Source organism: Myiozetetes cayanensis, unplaced genomic scaffold (genome assembly GCF_022539395.1).
Source record: "Myiozetetes cayanensis isolate MyiCay16 unplaced genomic scaffold, myiCay2020 scf1, whole genome shotgun sequence".
Lineage (NCBI taxonomy): Eukaryota > Metazoa > Chordata > Aves > Passeriformes > Tyrannidae > Myiozetetes > Myiozetetes cayanensis.
The window spans coordinates 140,628,148-140,644,983 of NW_026086604.1; the positions used below are offsets into that span (position 1 = coordinate 140,628,148).

The following is a 16,836-nucleotide window of genomic DNA, read 5'->3' on the forward strand; positions in this document are numbered from 1 at the left end:
CAGAGCTTTGGGTTATTAGTGTTTTATATAAATGCCACAGATGATCTTTTGGAGCATGTGTGCCAACTATCCCAGCAATGTGAGCAGCCTGAGACAGGCAGTAGAGAGAGAGGTTTTAGTCACACCCTATTCATTGAATTTAATAGCAGCTGAGCAGCTAAAACCTCTTATCAGAGCTGTGGAAGTGTGTGCTGGGGTGAGTGTACACTGGCCACAGCTGCCTGAATCCTATCAGCCAACGCTGTCTGCTCGGCTGCACCCTGGGCACAGCTCGGTGACAGGGAGCAAAGTTTGACACATGGCTGAGTTCGTATGATAATTCAAAAAGTGAGACGATCAGTGCACTTGCACACACTTCCTAGATGCTTTTAAAAACGTCATTGTTTGGTTCCTGGTACTTGCAGGCCAGGCCCAGGATGCTGTAAGAACCAATAGATGTGGAGTACTTTGGCTTTTGTACTTCCTTTGGTCCTGAGAGAAGCTGAGAAGATCAGATAGACAAGTGAAAAATTAAATAAGCAGACCCCCCACCAAACTCACAGAAGTCTTTCAGATCCCTCTCCCCAAAAATTTTTGGCTTTTAATTCTCCAAGTGCTCAAAAGTTGTTTTCAGGGCTGCTGCTATTTCTTCCTCTGAACTAGTTCCTTATCACTATCAGCTTATTGTGGGATGCTTTGTCCCTCACTTAGGTAACATTTATACAGTGAAATCGAAGTCGTGTAAATGATGGGTTGCTCATATTATACTGCACTGAGTAGAATTCCCGAAGAGTTACATGTCCCTTTGCACGTATGTGAAATGTGTGTGTATCAACATGGTGAACTGCCCGACAATGAGAGTAATCTAGGACATTAAGGCACCTACAGGGGAGGGTCAGAGCAGGGGTGAGAAAGCGAGAAGAATGTAGAGACATGGGAAATGGAGAGAGAAAAGTGTAACAAGAGAAAATATTTTTCTTTAAAAAAAATGGAGAAAGAAACACTAAAAATGAATTTTGTGGTGAGGGATTTCCAGTAGGTAGACTCTTGTGGTAGATCTTTACTGAAAAAATAGCATCTGTTTTTCATAAATAGTTGTTGAGAGATACCTTTAAATGAATTTGCATAAGAAGGAAGCACCATTATCTTCATTATACCTGTGGGAAAGCTTAGGAAAAGTGAATTGATTTGCTTAAAGTCAAACTTTCTACCAGACAAAACAGCAATAGCCTCTTGAGTCACTCTTCGCTGCTTCCCTGGCAGAGATCTAGCTCTGCCCTGCCATCAGTTCGCAGGATGTGCAGACAAAGGCAAAGTGGTTTTGTTATACATTTCTCACTGTTGCTCAGCTAGATGTGTTTGCTAAGCAGAAGTGATCACTCTCTACTTTTGTTGTCCAAATTTCATGCTACCTTTCCCAAGACTCTGTGGTTTAATAATAAAACATGCTGCTCACCACTGTTTCAAGTTTTTAAAAAATGTTTCCCCATGGAGTCCCAAGAAAAATGTGGACCAGTTCCCAGATAGCTAATTCTGTCCAAAGAGCATCCTCTGAACGATACTGCAGTAGGCATCCCAGACAAGAGGGATGTAGAAAGGATCGGTACACACGGCCATGAAAATGGTTTCCTGACAGTGTTGGCACAACCAGAAATTTTGAGAGTAGAGGAATCTGAGACATTTGTGAGACTTTGGCAATTTTGCTTATTGAAATTTTTATTTGCCCATTGGTTCTTCTCAGTTTCCCCCATAACTGAAGTTTGAAATTCCACAATACTCTGAGTCTTGTGGTTACTACAGTGCCTCAGTTTGTGAGGTGCTCTGTGGCAGCTGAGCACAGGGACTGCCCACATCACCTATGGGGACATGGCTCCTGATGGAGATGGCAGGGCAACAACCACTCTTCCCCAAACTCAGATCCTGTAGCAGCACAAACAAACCCTACAGTATTTGCAAATATTTTGGAAACTATGGAGCCTGAGTTTAGGTGGAAAGCAGTTTTGGCCATGGCCAACCAATTTGATATCTGGTCCAACCCCCTACTGGCACACACTCCCCCTCATCCTAAATTTTAAGAAATCAGGAATGAAGAGGCAATGATCAACTGGTGGGGTCCCTGCCACCCGTCTGCTGTCAGGTCACAGCTGACTCTGCTGTTGTACATGTTTTTGCTGCCTCTACTAATCCCAACAGGCTGAAGCAATTTATTTTTCCATTCCCTTTTTGCAAACCATCCACTGGCAGCAGCCAAAGTCAATCCATTGCTTCCATCAGAGCTCTCAGCACAGACGATAGCCATACAAAGCAAAGACAGTACAAAGATGACAGAGGGAAGGTGTGAGTGGCTGGGATCATGCACAGAGCCAGCTGCTCGTGGCCAGAGGTTCCATCAGCCCCACAACCTCGCACACGCTGGTGTTACTCAGTGCCAGGAATGCAGGAGGCCCTGTAGGCCACTGAGGACTGAGGATCATCACATTTGGCTGAGGAGCATCACCTTCACAAGCAGACACCTTCTGGTACAGCTGAGGGCGAAGGCATGGAAAAACACACTGGACAATTGGAAATACAGGCAAAAGCCTCAGGTCTGTAGAAGCAGATCTCCTTTTCCTGGAAGACACAGAAAAGGCCATAATGTACTGTCTTTCATAATTTTCCTTTGAGCTAGAGGGAAACTGAAAGGTCTGCTTCAGGGAGGTGTCCCTCCAGTGAAACCCTCTGAGGTTAAGGTGGTGAGCAGACCCGTTGGATTTCTTCACTGTACCTTGCTGTTCTCTTAAAATCCAAATACCCAGGGGTAAAGTAGCACTGTAAGGAGGGTAAGAGTGATTTTGGTAATGAACTTCAGTTTTTCTCTTTTCATAAAAATGAAAGTGAAGTGCTTCTGAAATGTCATTATCTTCTGTACCTACTGCATATCTGCAGGACTCAGTTCCTTGCTGTGCAGGACAAGTACATAAGCTGCCCTGTGCCATCCCAGAGGCAGCTGCCTTGCTCTCAAATATATAATATCACCAAAGTGATTAAAGGTTGTGGTATGACACAAGGCAGGAGGATACCTCATTTCAAAGAGACTGTAGAAGGTATTTGAGCAAACAACAAATAACTAGCAAGTTTTGATTTGCTTTTGATCCAGAGTATAAGCCTTTAGCTTTTCAGAATTTTCAAAGAAATTTTGTGATAAAAAATCAAAACCTCAGTTCTGAAATTATTCAGGAAATGTCACTGATTATCGCAGTGGAGTATTGGGATGGTCAGCATCATGCAGCTGAGTCTTTGATGACACTCACTGAAGCAAGTTTTTCCAAATATTACCCCATCACAGATCAATCCTGAACCAAGAAATTGTACTGATTCTTTAAAAAATAAAGCATCTCTGTTCTTTCCAAACATATAAGGAAAACAGAAGAGTAATGTGAGCTCTGCATGTGCTGTGTGTAACTTTTAATTGATGTGGAAACAACCATGTTAGGGAGCACCTTCTTTTCTGCACTGTGCTGCTTTCATGGGCTGTAACCTCATCTAATTTTGCATCCAATTTTAAAGGGCCTCCACAGGTGGTTCTTCAAAAAGCAAGCCATGGCATGAACACAGTCTCTCAGGTTCTCTCTAAAAAACCCAAACATTTAATTATTGTCACTCTTGTGTTTATTTTGCCCAGTGAACAGCAGCAAGCACATAGTGAGAAAATACCGTGGGCACCTCCGAACAAAGATTGAGTCTGGGGAAGGAACCATACCCGTCCGGTGCCACAACGCAGCTCAGACGTGGGACGGGGTGTTGCTGGGAGAGCAGCTCATCACCATGTCCTGCACAGACAAAATCGCCAGGTACGTGGCACACACATAAAAGTCTTTACATGTGGAAACGAAGTTTGATTCCAAAGAGGACTGTGGCGACTGGTGGGGAATATCCAGCAGGTGCTGACAAGCCCTGTGGAAACAAAAACCTCCTTTGTATGCAAAAACAGACCATATAAACAGGACGGAATGTAAATAGGACATTTTCCCAAATTCTCTGTGAGTCGTTAGTCGCTTATTACAGTGTGACAAAAATATAAACTGTCTTGGCAGCTTTTTTTTGCCAATAGAATTTCATTGTGCAAATAAAATACATCCAACTCTGCTGTTGTTGGATCATTTACCCCAAAACTTGCAAACCAACCATCACACAGATAAACTTAGCTCGTCTGTACCCAATTGGATAAGGTGCCCTAAAAGCTGCTAGGAATATTCCTACTATTTCAAATGTCATTGCAGAACTCCCATGTCATAGTTCCCTCTGCAAATTTCTGTTCTGTCCTGTAAATACAACACATTTTTATGTAGAATAATTTCCATACAATAAATATTTCATAATTATTCCATGGTGGCACACACTATGTAAACGCATTCACCATTCTCAGTTTAGGATGTTAGCTAATAGCAAAGGATGGCTATCATAAACCAAAATCAAAGTGTGTGCTCTTGGATGCTTACTTATTGCTCTATTAGTATATATCTATACATGCATGTCTACTTATGCTCATAATTATATAACTGTTAAGTGCAGTAGCTGTCAATGTTTGCATGTTCTACATGTAAAATATATCAAATTATAGCTATAAAAATGTAAATGTTATGATCAAATTCTCTGCTGAAATATCACGCCCAAGAATTCAGTTAAATCATATCAGCCAAGAATTTGGCCCAATTACTAAAGGCCAATATAAACATAATCTTTAAAAAGAGTATAAATCTTTTGTTTAATGCAAATGCATGAATTCTGCTCTTCGCTTTAACTGGATGACCCAGTGGAGCTAAATTAGTCTGTCAGCTTAGCAATGCCTGCCATTTTGGCACAAAAATGTAGGAGTGAACCAGCAAATGGAAATACTACCACAATCACAAAATCCACCCTCTGCTAAGTGTAATCATCACAACTGTTGTGTTTGAATGAAGGATAAAGAGCTACTTCCGCTGTAATGTTTTCACTTATTCATAAGGAGATAACAGAAAACCCAGACTGTATTCAGTGGATGTCCTGCACTGGATTTAAGTGCAGCTGGGTTTTCCAAATTCAGAATCATATGGACTCAAAAAACTCAACAAATTTAAGTTCAAGAATAGACATACTGCAGAAAGAAGAAATAGAATATTTCTTTTCAAGTTCATTTAAGTTCAAGAATAGAAACCTCTGTGGTTTTGAATGTCATTAGCTAGTGAATTATATATGAGCTTTGCAAACACTAATACATTTGCTGTTGATGGGGATGGTGACAATAGTGCACAGTCTCAAGAGTTGGGTTTTCTCCAAGCACATCTGCTAGGAACTTTCATTGAATCCTTTCCTTGTTGCCACGCATCTAAACAGCGTTAAAGATGTGAAGAAAAAAGAATTTGCCACAAAGTTTTTGCAAGATTAAAAAAATATCTCACAGCTCTCATCATTAATGTTATTGTTCCATTATTGTATAAATTACTGCAATTTTTATTATTTATTTTCATTGTAATTCAAATGAGCTTGGGTTTTTCTTTAACCAAAAGATTTATTATTATTCCCTGTTTCTAACAGCAAATGTTCACTCTCACCAGTAAGGGCCAGTTAAAAAGAGGCTGAGACGAGGGGATATGGCATCTGCATTATACTTTATCCCAAATTTCAGTTTACCACATTAAATACCATCTATGAGAATTTTTTATCAATATTATCCTCACATGTAAGAGGGAGAAATCAAACATTTCTTCACTTGGCCTTTGTATTAGCACAGACAGGACAGTTTTCTGCCTTCTTCGCCTCCGGCAATAGAAGATGCAGGCAGGAAAGGAGTTCAGAGGACAAGGAGATTGCTGTGTGAGGGCCTTTTCCCACTCCTGCCCCACTGAAGACCAGTTGTTGGTTTCTGTGCCACGCTTCAGACACCAAACATTTGCCCTACCACATAGGTAGCTTACTCTTCAAATATCTGCAGGATGGAGGAATCTGGTTACACATCATCTGGGCTTGTCTTGAAATGAGAGAAAAAAGAGATCTCTGAAGCTGAAATTCATGTTTGTACAAGCAAGATTTGACAAAAAATCTGGCTTGTATACTTTGGATTTTATTGCTTGTAAAAGTCCCTCAGGAGCACTGGGCTATTAGAGAATGCTTCCTCTTGAGAATCTAGCCAGTAGCTGCTAAAATATACATCCTTTTGCATTATTTGCAAAGGACATTGCTATCAGAATATCAAAGACCTAAGAACATAGACAGTTACTGAGAAAAGCGAATAATATTCTATAAATCACATATCTAAAAATTTATGTTCTTTCTTGCTCACAGGATAGCTATAAGCAGTAAGTAGTTTAATCAGATTTATTTGTTATTCAAAGACATTTAGCAATTTTTATTACTATCACCACAAGTTCGAGAGAATTTGATGCTTGATATGCATTATTTGTGTTCTGTGGCTTTGTTGATACAGCCTAGTGTCATACCTGTTCCCTCACTGAATTAAAGCACAAGCTCTTCTGGCATGAATAGTCATGTTATTTGGCTCAGGCAGGGAATGACAAGGTGAAATTCTGTGACTGCATTATAAAGGAGGTCAGAGTAGATCTTGGTGGTTTCTTCTGGCTTTAAAACCTATGCATTTATATGTGTAAATTTAAATTCTGGGCTCTGTGAATCCCTAAACAACCCTAAGAGAGTTTTTATACTCACAACTGCTGTGAGCCTCACAGTGCAGCTGAAGTGAGTTCAGCCTCTCAGTGCTGTAGAATTTACTATTAAACCTCATTCTTTAGACCCATATTTCATTAATTACACTAACACCTTTTGACCTCCATTTTCCTCTGTAATGTACTCTGTATACATTTGTGAAAAAAACAGCAATAACATAGGAAAAATAATTTTGAAAATGATCATCTGTTTGGGGAAAAATTTATGTCATTTAACATTTTCTTGATGCCAATCATAACCTGTATTAAAACCTTTATGTCAACAGAGACATTACAGCCCCAAGGGAATTTAGGCTTTTTGTAACAGCAAACCCATTCAATGGGCCAAATTAAACCTCCTTTCATCTCCCTCTCTCACACTAAGGATGGACGCAGGAGCAGTTCATACCTTGCTTATTAGAAGGTCAGTGCAAGGTTAATGCTGCTGTTGCTGATGAAGTCTCTGCAGTTGCTGTTTGGGAGCAGACAAATGTTTGAAGGAAAATTTTCATGTGCACAGGCATACACACACACACATAGGCACACATATCTAGGGGGAAAAATAGATGTCTCTAGAGCTCAGGTCCTCTTGGAGGATCTAAACAATCTAAACACATTAACCAAACACTAGGAAACAGCAGCACTATGTTCTTTCTCTGATCCCCAGAACCTTTCAGGACTGATTTGTGTGCTGGTTTCTACCAGCTGCAGGGGTGGCATTTGCAGCACATGCTGGGGCCTCAGGGACGCTGGCTCTCTGTGTCCCCTTCAGTGACGTGGTCTCCAGATGCACAAAGCCTGCCCATCTCTGAGCCTCTCCTCCCCACTGCACAGCCATGCTGGCTGCACACAGCACACAGTGTGTATGTGTATGCCAGATTTGTAGGTGACAGTTCACACAGTCAAATGATTGCATATATAAAATAATAATTTCCAAATGTCTCTACTTCTTATTCCTAAATCAAAAGAAATGTGAAAGACTGGACAAAATATCAAAGAACTCTGCATTTCTCTTAAGTCCAACACCCCTCTTGACTGCTTGTAGGTGAAATTCAGAGTCTGTCACAGAGCAGAGAAACCATCTTCCCTTCCATATGCTTTGTGCTCTGACTCAGGGGAACACTGTCTGAGCTTCACGATGGTCTCCTTCCACCATGGCTTATCCTCCAGGCTCACCATGCCCTGGATTTAACAGCAAACATCTCCCTTCTGTATAAAGTTTCCTGTTCTGTGCTCTTCTGTCCTCATCGGGTTTACTGATCTCATCGCCAGCACCTGGATCCCTTCTTCTTCCATGCAGAAAACTGGAGAAATTCCCTTTCCCAGTGTCAACCAACCCAAAATACCAAGGGATTCTCCTCTGTGTGGCTGCACAGAAAAGTTTAGTGATGGCCATTGCCGGTGGTTTGGTAGAGAATTGCAGAAGTGCTGGCAGCACACAGAGGAGGCCACCACAGCCCTCCATGGCACAAACAGGTCCCATGTCACCTCCACTGCCATGTGTGCAAATTATTTTGAGGATCTTCGTGCGAGTATTCAGCACTAAGGCTTAATCTAAAAATTAGTTTTGTCTGGGTGTTCCAGAGTTCTGCATTGCACTGCTCTTACTCAAACCCTCTTCCTTGATAGACCTTAGCAAGGGGACTGGCAGCCTTATGCTATGGTCAGGGCAGAGCACATTCACATTCACTGGATGTCTATCTGGTGTATTTACTTTGGAGAGATGCCAGCCTTCTGTGCAGCAAACTTGCGTCCACACACACCAGCAGTGTATAAACTTATTTGTAAATGCATGAAAAGTGACACTTGTCCTCTTCCAAAAGTCCCCTGGCAGGATGCAGGCTGAGGAATGTGCTTTGTGTATTGCAGGATTTGAAGGGAACAATCCTCCCAAACGCTGTCTTTATACAGCAGATAAAAGCCAGGATTCAGTGTTTATTTTGTAAGCTCTGGCCTTAAAATTGTTATCTTACTACCACTTCTCAAAAGGTCACCTTTAAAAGACTGTGCATTTTCTTGCCACCAGGTTAATGGTCATTCACTGCCTCATACCACACCAAAAAAAAGTGACATTAAGCCTGGAAGTCAAATGAGACCTTGAACATTTAATTTATACCTCACCTACAAAACAAAACAAACAGTAACAACAGACCTCCAAACTTTGCCTCACAGCATGAGCACTCTATCCATGTCCCGTGTCTAAGATTTGTGGATTATTTGAACCCACAAGCTAGAGAATAGGAAGGAATTTTTCTTGAGAATATGCTCAGAGTATTGCAAGGTAATGTAGCCTTAAGGCACTGTTTCAGGATTTAGCAGTGGGAGTCTGAAGTAACATTTTATAAGATGAGTTGAGCACATTAAGCTGTATTTAAATGTAGCATATAAAAATGCAAGATTAGAAGTCAGTGTTAGAAATTGGCATTCTTAGATCTATTTTAGTGTTAGCCTGTCGACCAGAGCCATTGTTAACAGAAGGCTGAGCCTGACAAGGTAACTCTTAAGAAAAGCTACTTCAAAGGCTGCATATTAATGCAAATGAAAATCAATTAACACAGCTAGATCTTCAATTAGAGATGATTTGTGCCCATAGTTTGTAATTTTCTCTCTTAACCCCTTTCTGTGTGACTGAGAGTTCAATTTCCATCTCTCACCACAAGGTATGTTCCAGAAAACATATATAAACCACCTACTGTTAAAATACAGATCAAAAACTAATGCACTAGTTCCAGTTTCCAAACCAATAATAGCTAAATGGTCATATAAATAGGAGCACCACAGGTGTTCTGCTAAGCACAGGCCACCCTGAATAACAATTTATGTTATGTGAAACATAGCTGGAAATATTGGTAATAGAAACTGTGGTACAGGAGGTTAACAACACACCAAGTGGATAAGACTTAAAACTCTTAATAATGACCAAAAAAAAAAAAAAGTATTTTATAAAAAACCTTAACAAAATAAGCTTTGAATTTCATCAGCAGTGCTTTTTAATGGCCAAGGTTTCCAAATGTCCCAAGGAGACACTTCAGCTGGACACAGTTCCCTGAGATGTTTTGAAGCCTCATGTGAATTTCTCCACATCTCAGTTTTGAAGGGATTTGAGGGCAGGAGCATGTCAGCCTTCAGCTCTGAGCAACTCTATGTGCAAACCAATGCTAGAAACACCACCAAAGGGGCTCCAGGTGTCACACCATGTCTCAGCAATGGGCAAGGAACCACGTGCTGACCTGAGCAAGGCTGCACCCCCACAGGTTTGCCTCCAAACCCCTTCCTCATCACTTTTATCATCCATAGTTCTGTTGATCCCAGGGAGGGGGAGTAGGCAGCTTCAGCACGTGGAGGCTGTGCTGTGGTTATGACATGGGGGCACATTTCCCTGCACACCTCACTGGTGGTCCAGAGCTGTCAGGAACATGGGAGCTGGGAGGGGCTTCTATGGGATCTCACCCCCTGCCTGCTCCACATCCAGGATTTGGGGAGCACGGCATTTAATTAAAGAAAGGCTGCTTGCTCTGGGATGCCTCCCAGCTTGTCGCTGGCATTTCTGTGATTGACAAACAGGCAAAAATATATTTGTTCAAGGATTATCTATATTGAAAACTGGATGCAGGATTTTGTCTTTGTAAACAGTGCGGTAATATCTGCTGTTTGAACAAAAGGAAGGCTATACTTTCCTTCCATTTAAAGCACAAAAAGCTCCCCTATTTGAGTGAAAAGGGAAGACATTCTGTTTTATTGATCCAGCTTGCTGAAGATTTGGGGTTTTTTTTAATAAGATCTGTGACTAAGGGAACAGTGGGTTGATTTTCGCTTTATTGGAAGGGTTATTACGAAGCACATAGCATATAAGTTATTAGAGAGATGTGTGTCCTTGAAAACAGCCCTTAAAATCTTGCACAATTAGGAAAATTCAGAATGATCCAGCATATTTCCTCATAGCGAGAAAAGTCACTTTGATATATTGAGGACCCAAAATGTAACACTGCATTGCTTTGAATAATAATTTTATTTTGAAAAGCCATATTTGAAGAGAGCACTTTGTTACAGATGGGAACACAGCTATTTTCATGGACCTAAATTAGGCTACAGAGAAATAGCTCCTTCAAAATGAACACCCTTCTTGATAGTTTCATTGTTGCTCAGATGGATCTTTCTCTATCATCTACCTACAAATAATGCCATAGATGTTCATATATCAAAGGACCAAGTCAGTACATCAGCCATGTGTGTTGGTCAAGGGATGAACAATACACAGGATTATAAAAGACCTTCCCCCAAATATTTGTCAGTTAAATCTATTGTTCATGCACAATACTGAACTGGCTGTCCTCCAAGGTAGGCCTTTTATCCACAGAGCAGCAGCAGAATAAGAAACTGAAAATTTCACCCATCATAAATGTGCTTTTACTGTGCTCTGACAGACAACAGCAGCAGTGCCAGGGTCTGGTTTTGGCCAGCTCAGCACGGGACCCCTCCTTTCCTAGAACTTGTGCTGACTTAGTGGGACTCACACACATGCTCAAGGCTGCTTTCCAGAGAGAAGCAAATGTCTAAACACTTTGACAAACCTGGGCTAGATTTGAAAGCAAAGCTCTTTCTCTGCTTCTTCATCCCTTTTCTCTGACTGGATGCTGCTAAACCAGTGCTATGTGGAACTGGGAAATGGCCTCTGTACAGGTGGCAGTGCCATCACCCTCATCCCCTTTCACACCACCACCATGCTGGACATCAGCCTTGGCATTGCTCAAGAAGACCCAGCAAGCAGTCCCCATCAAATATTACCTTCTCAGTGTCAGCACATTTCCTGATTTCTCTGTCCTTCCAACCTTGGAATGCTGTCTGGTACTGGGACAGTCTCCTTGTGCACCCATCAGGTATGACTTGCTTTTGAGCTCTGAAGCCTTTGTTACATTTCTTCTTATTTATTTTTTCAGTCTGGCTCCTCTGTCCAGTTTGTCTTGGAGTCAAACTTACACTCTGGAGTCGAAACCCACTCTGTGTGATAGAGAAGCTTCATCACCCCCTACACCTGCCTGTGCCTTCTTTTGGAATGGGGAAACAGGGTTGTCTCAAGGAACAACTATTTTGTCCAGAAGCCATGAATTCTTGCAAACTTCAGCAAATCATGCTGCCTTTCTGCTCTGATTCCCTAGGGCTTAAAAATTAGGTTTTACCTTACAGCAGCATTGTGAGGATTAATTCATGTTTATGGAATGCTTTCAATACATAGTGGGTAACCTGATCATGCTTATATTATGATTTCCAACAGCGTAATTCCATTGACATTTCAATGGCTTTTTACACTAGGATGAATATACCCAGAATTAGGCAGAGAAATATCTCTAAAGAAAAGGCAGGTTCCTTGTAAAGAATTTAAATTAAATAATCATTATTACCTTCTAATTTATGATCTGAACACAATTCCTTATTTTGGTAAATAAAGCTCAGATGATTTCTTGTGATTTGCATATTGCTAAAATCCCAATATTGTTGAACATATGTTGTTTTTCTGTTTAGCTGCTTCTTTTCTCTCCTTCAATCCAATATGCAAGGCTTTTTTTAAGAAAATGTCAAATGTTGAAAACAACACTGATATCTTACAAGTTTCCATCTGGACAAAGATATATGTCTAATTTTTTTACTCGTGTTAGATGCTGGTTGGAGGCATAGTACTGTTTGCTGAATTTAACTCTGTTTCTTAAGCTTGCATTATTAATTTTGCATCATGATAAGATATTTACTCAAAGAGGCAGCTAGTTCTTTCTTTTAAAAGTGATGTTATTGCAGAAATGACCACTCTTTTTTTTCCCCCAAATGAAGTTATGCAAATCTGATCGACTAAAGTAAATGTTTCATAAAACCAATGACTGTTTAAATTGTGGGACTAAATTGTTTGTATATAAATATTACCTTTTATATTTCATTTGAGTTTTATGTAGATGAACACATTACTTTAATGGTCTGCATTTACAGAGGGAGACAGGGAGAGTCTGACTCTGAAATCCTCAGCAGCCAGATGGCTGCCTTTTCTTGCATGAGATTAAAAGATGTTTCTCATTCACAGCCCTGCTTCGGAGGCAAATTAATATAGCCAGCTAAATTGCTTGTGTTTTTGGAATAAAATTTAAAGAGAACTTTTTAAAGCAATTGGTGTCACAGGTTCCTAGAGCAGATTGCTCTCCAGGTACAGCATGCTGGTTTTAAACATTCAGTAATTAATGGAAAGTATTCCATGTTAATTGACTGCTTCAGGAAAGGGAAATATAATGACTCCTTATTAATCATGAAAAGAGACATACAGCACGGAGGCACTGCAATAATTGCACTAACGGTTGAGAAATGTTAATTAATGAAAAGAACAATGATGTAAGAAATTAGCACCGTAATGCTTGCTGCTGATGGAGATTCTGCTTTAAACACATTATTTAGCGTGGCAGCCACTGGATGATGCCTTAAATAGCAGGCAACTCATACCCTTTCCTTCAGTCAGCTATGGAGTTCCAAATGTTGCCGGTGTTTTGGTTTTTAATGAGCCAAAATACACTCTCCAGAACTACATTTTCTGAAGCATTTTCAGTTTGAACTCCTGAACTCAAAACTATTCAAATAGATTGACAGTTTTTGACTTACATAAAAATATTATCAAGTGTAAGAGAGCATGCTAACGTTTGCGTGGTGGGGAAAAACTTCTTAGATGGGCTGAGCTGAATAGGTTTGCCAAGAAGATAATTGCATCATGACTTCTTCCCCTTTTAATTTTTCCACTTTTTAACCAATTAGCTGTCCCCTGAAGAATTTAGAGCAAGCATGTTGTCATATTTGTGCCTAGCTTAAAGTAAAAGATCATAGGCTATTAAAATGCAGAACCATTCTGGCAACTAATCCAACACCAGTAGCATGGAGCTCACAGACATTAACATGCAGAAGGGCCCAAGGTTTCCACCACTGCTCTGCTGCACCTTTAAGACAGCAATAGGGTGAGGTGTCCATCACTCCAAACATTTTAAATCAGGTCAAACTATTGGTTAAAAATTTATTTCCTAAAAGTGTAAGTCCTTCTTTTTATCTATTCAGGGCCAGGATTTAATTCTTATGAATGTCTTCATATCTTCACGGTCATTTGTGCGAAGAAATGTCAGCCTGTGAGGCATTCAAAAATTTTGTGTGAATTTTGGCCACCTAAGTCATGTGTTAACTTGACTCTATGACATGAGGATGGTAATATATGACAAGCAGGTAGAGTAGCAAAAGCTCTCATTCTAGCTCTACCATTGCAGATGAAAAACTATAGATGCAGGAAAAAAAATTAAAATTCACCTAAAGACACACTAAATGAACATCCATTGAACACAAAATGCTTTGAGAAAGAACAGCTCCCATTAAGAAGCCTCTGCTTGCAGTAACACAAGACAATGGCACCACAGCAATCAAAAATCATCACAGAGGGGGAATCAGTCCATGGGTGTGTAATAACCCTACAGTGTTTCTTGTAGCATAGGACAGGGTGAAGAATGGTTTCATCCCTCATCCCTCTAAGCCATGTGCTGCCCTGTGCTGATTTTTCCAGGGTAGCTCTACCGTGGCCATTCCTCCATCCACGAGCTTCATTGCTGCTGAATTTCTTTTTCAGGTGGAACATCCTCGGGCTCCAAGGTGCTCTCCTCAGCTCCTTCATTGAACCCATGTACTTGCACAGCATCATTGTGGGAAGCCTCTACCACACTGGTCACCTGTCCCGGGTAATGAGCCATAGGATAGAAGACATTGGTCAGCTGCCAGCTTCGTACCGGCGCAATCAGCTGCTTCTCAGTGGTAAGCAAACACCTGCCTGCAAGACAAATTATCCCTCTCCCATCACTAATTGTGCTGGTCACCAACAGGAAAGTTTCTTTGGTTTAAGTAAACCATTATCTCTTACCTTCTTTCCCCCCGCACCCCCCCCACCCCCTGGAGAGTATGAATTTGTAGAATGGAGAAATTGATGTGTTTAAATTCAGGTCCTTTTTTCATATGCAGTAGCCACAAAAAGGATAAGTAGTGGATACAAGCTGACTAGGAAAACAAGCCCTGTACACTGAACTCTCAAAGTGGGGAAAAATGTGCCACCACTTCTCCTTCCCAGTCCTTGTCCCTACCCATGTCCCTGGTCCTTCTTCCCATCCCCCTGACTCCCACTTCCTTAACCCCCATCCAGTAATAGCTCTCTGGCCTCATCCCATCAAAATCCCGTGAAATCTTGAATGCCTTCAGGTCCTCATGAGGCATGTGAGTGATAAGGGCCACCAGTTCTGCGTCAGATTAGATCCCCCTTTTACTCTTAGACTTTGGTAATTGTTCTTTGGGAGGATTCCCTGAGATACCAATACAATGTCAGCGTCACAGAGTTGGGATGTCAGGAAGCTTTAGTGTAGTTCACCATTGCCTTTCAAAGTCCTCTAAGCTCCTCAGTCAGGAGAGTGCTGGTTTATCCCTTATCTATTTCATGGTCTCTTTTCTTTTTTTTTTAATATGTCCTTGTGACAAAATTAGTTTGGCTGAGGCAGAAGTGGTAGTTTAGCCACTAGGGAAATTCTCAGGTTCTGTGTGGTTTAGTACATCTGGCAAGTGTAATGTTCATGTAGGTGTTATGAGGTGAATAGGTCAAAAGGCTTATCTTTATTTCATCAGCTTATCTCCATTTTTTTTAACTCTTCAGTGCAGCTAGACAAAGACTGTGCAGTGCAAGCAGGCCAAAAGCTGTGCTCCACTTTCCCCCTCCAGTCCTGTCTCTCCTGCCCTGTTCCAGCATGGACATGACCCAGGCCCCTCTTCCTTCCCACATGACATCGTGGTAGGGAGGAAGGGACTCGCAGCTGGTCAGAAAATATCTCCCCATTTCCTGAATCTGACTGTTATTTTGACAACACAGCCCTGGCTGCCAGAAGCCTCTGCATCTCACACTGGGAAAGCGGATCTCATCCTGTGCCAACCCTAACTCATTATAAGTGCTCCCATACATTAGGATCAAAGGCACACAAACTATCACTGTGTCTGCAGGATGTACAGGGAAACCCACTTGAACTGTGGAAGGGCTGAAAACACAGTAAGGGATTTTATAAGAGATTTCACCACACAGCAGCTATTTCTTTGCAGGGCTGGCCTTGCAGAGTAAAAGCAATGGGTCATACTTGGCCCTAGTGTATGTATGCCCAAGAGTTGTTGCCAGAGTTTTCAAGGCAATTAGAAATGCATCAGAGGGGCCCTTGTGCCACTTTAAACATCTGCATGTTTCAGGGCTGTCTTCCTCCTTCCGAGAGACTTCTGTTTGGAAAAGCATTTACTTTGCTTTTGGTTGTGTTTGTGAGTTTTCCTCAGCCTGGGAGCAGTGGGAGGAATATATCTCTCTCTGTCTGCATTGTTTTTGTCTCTAAAGCCGTTATTTGTAATCTTCCCTCCTCCACAAATCCCAGGGAGCCAATGCTGATTAAAACTTACATTTGTGAGGCTTATGCTGCAGTTCTTTTTCCTAGGAAACTGTGCTGACAGCATATCCAGTGACTAAGGAGATGGGCACAGAGCAAAAGCCGTGCTGAATGCATTAGAAACCAGATCTCCACAATCTCAGCCAGGCAACTCCACCTCCCACCCTTGTCTTGGAGATCAGGCCAGTCAAGGATTGCAGGAGTCCTTAAATTATAGGGTTGTCAATTATTTTGTCACTTGGTCATAGCGGTACAAGCATTTCAGTGGAGAAGAGAGGCACGGTGTGTGATTAGATAGCCTGAGATTAACTCCTTGGCTCCACCAAAAAATAATCAGTTAGGTTTTCCACTCGCACCAGTCCCAGCCAGATGGAACTCTACTCATTCACTGAGATTACTCTTGGGCGTAATTTTCGGAAGAAGGAAAAACCCTGGGTATTTTTTATATCCTCTTCTCTTGAGATTGAGGCTGTTCTAAAAGGTATCCTGAAGAGTCATGAGGTTTTGCTGGGAGAGAGAGGAGAATGAAGGCAGATTTCAATTCATATCCTACAGTACTCAAATTCATATTATTTGTGCAAAGATGTTTATTTTCCTTCCAGTTTCTATGGCCTTCTATTGTACTCTGTTGAGTGGATTTTAGGAAGGGTGTTTTACATAAAGGAGATAAAATCATCTAGGTTATTTGGATGTCACCATTCAAACAAAATCAGAAC

The 16,836-nt window shown here is 41.2% G+C and overlaps 1 protein-coding gene across 1 annotated transcript in view; it reads left to right on the forward strand.

The window, feature by feature from the left end:
- The window catches only part of ADARB2 (adenosine deaminase RNA specific B2 (inactive)), a 303,763-nt gene that overhangs the window by 278,831 nt on the left and 8,096 nt on the right, over positions 1-16,836 (forward strand). The window contains exons 7-8 of the mRNA XM_050310843.1: positions 3,641-3,809; positions 14,290-14,471. Of these exons, the coding sequence (XP_050166800.1) occupies positions 3,641-3,809; positions 14,290-14,471 (351 nt within the window). The remainder of the gene's footprint in view (positions 1-3,640; positions 3,810-14,289; positions 14,472-16,836) is intronic.